Source organism: Aspergillus welwitschiae, assembly GCF_003344945.1.
Source record: "Aspergillus welwitschiae strain CBS 139.54b unplaced genomic scaffold BDQ94scaffold_302, whole genome shotgun sequence".
Classification (NCBI taxonomy): Eukaryota; Fungi; Ascomycota; class Eurotiomycetes; order Eurotiales; family Aspergillaceae; genus Aspergillus; species Aspergillus welwitschiae.
The window spans coordinates 1-1,830 of NW_020798996.1; the positions used below are offsets into that span (position 1 = coordinate 1).

Sequence of the window (1,830 nt, forward strand, 5' to 3'; positions counted from 1 at the left end):
TTAAACCGATTACTTGTTGCATACTGCACTGTGAGGTAGCCCGTCGAGACCTAGGCAAAACCAAAATCCGGGTTTCCGGAGCCCGATGGTTCGGAAACGGGCAAATCATTCTATCCGACAAGACTACTGTACCGTTCTAGCTCCCGTGGTGAGCGGTACCATAATGACCAGATAGGGCTGCGTTGTGTTTGACTGACACAGAAATTGCCCGCTGGTGCTCGGAGGTCATTTGTGACACAAAATGCCCAATCAGTCCGACAGGTTCACCCCGCGCAGCAAGACTCTGATCCCCCAATCCTGCTTTGCCTTGGGCGCAGCATGATTCGGCCCCATGCTAAAGAGGGATTGACCAGGCTGGACGCGACCATGCGTCTTTCAGAGTGTGATGATCGCATTCTGAGGTGCCTGATCGCGGTCGATGGGAGACCCAGTGGGGGAGCTGGATGACCTGCAGACCAGGGCTAGGGCAAATGAAGCGGGTCACACAAGGGAAAAGAAAAACCTGAGGGAGTGGGGAAAGTGAGGGATATGAGGTAAAGGCAAGGAATGGTGAAGATATGGTCGAAAGATGGCGAGAGATGGGAAACGATGATAAAGGAATCACCGGGTAGACACGGTCAAATATTTGCGATACCGCCTCCGGGAACGGGATGCGCAATCTGTGCGGGTATTAGTCTATTCAGATGCCCAGGCGGGCGCGTCACTTCACCGCCTTCTGGTCGGTCCCTCTAATTGATTGTTGTTGTCCTGGGTCATCAACATTTGCTGGTGCTCAGGTAGGCCCGGGACTAGTCCTTATGAGGAAGCTGTCCTGGGGATCAATTGGAAGCCCGCCGGGGGAAACCGAATGCGCACCGAAGGAATATTATGCCCTCGGGTTTCGACCTTTGGGCGTAGGACGTAAGGCAACGAGATCAACACATGAGTGTACTAGCATTTGAATATACTATTACCCTAAGTCACTACAAAGATGAGCCTCGTCGCTCGCGATTGATAATCATGCGGATCAATGGTCTATATTTTTCGTATATAAATGGTCAATGATATATATAATATAACAACCACTAGCTACTCCAGCGTGTCTAGCACAACCGGCATTTGGTAACTCCACGAGACACATACAAAATCAACAGGCGCGCCAAGATTGAATATGTTGCCAACTCTAAGGGATCGCTCATCAAAACCAGGCCAGCAGGTTGATAATTGGCTCAGCCTCCGATGCCTCCAATTTCAAAGGATTCAATGTCGAGCATGGCCTTGCTGGGCATTAATTTTTCCGGGCGGATATGACCAATGAGAATTCGTCCCGCCAGCAGCATTCCACCCCAACAACAAAACCTATTTCCAATTCAACCCTACCAAAAATGAGGTTGTCGGGATGTCGACCAAATTGACCAGAGTGCAAAAAGGTGGATATACTGATCGCATCTCACGCAACAGATCCTGGTCTCCTCTCAGAATGGTAGACGGTGTAGGTTGCACATCTGCCAAAGAACAAATTGGGCAACATATATGGTGAGCATGAGCTTCTTACTCGATTGTTCTTGGCGCCACTCCATCAAGGACAGTAGCTGGTGAAAGTATACAGAATTCTACCTCCAGATCCAGTCATGCTTCTTACCATAGTTATGACTGTATGGGCATTGTCTACTGTACCGCCATGGTGAACATACGAATGACCAAAGCGTTGAAAGAATACCGCGTCTTTTGAATTGACAGACCATAGATATTGGGATCTACCAAAGGGATTCGGAGGCGTGGGACGGTGGGATGGTATGGCAATGCAAGACGACGATGTATTTCTAGATGGAGTGGGCTAACCAATGCCAG

General features: G+C 49.5%; 1 protein-coding gene across 1 annotated transcript; it reads left to right on the forward strand.

Moving 5' to 3' along the window:
• Positions 1-674: 674 nt before the first annotated feature.
• BDQ94DRAFT_155974 (uncharacterized protein) lies at positions 675-1,360 on the forward strand (the record flags this gene model as incomplete). The annotated part of the gene is made up of 2 exons (XM_026768570.1): positions 675-1,094; positions 1,316-1,360. A coding segment is annotated over one exon (267 nt), but the record flags the coding sequence as incomplete, so codon positions are not given.
• Between the last annotated feature and the right edge of the window lie 470 nt (positions 1,361-1,830).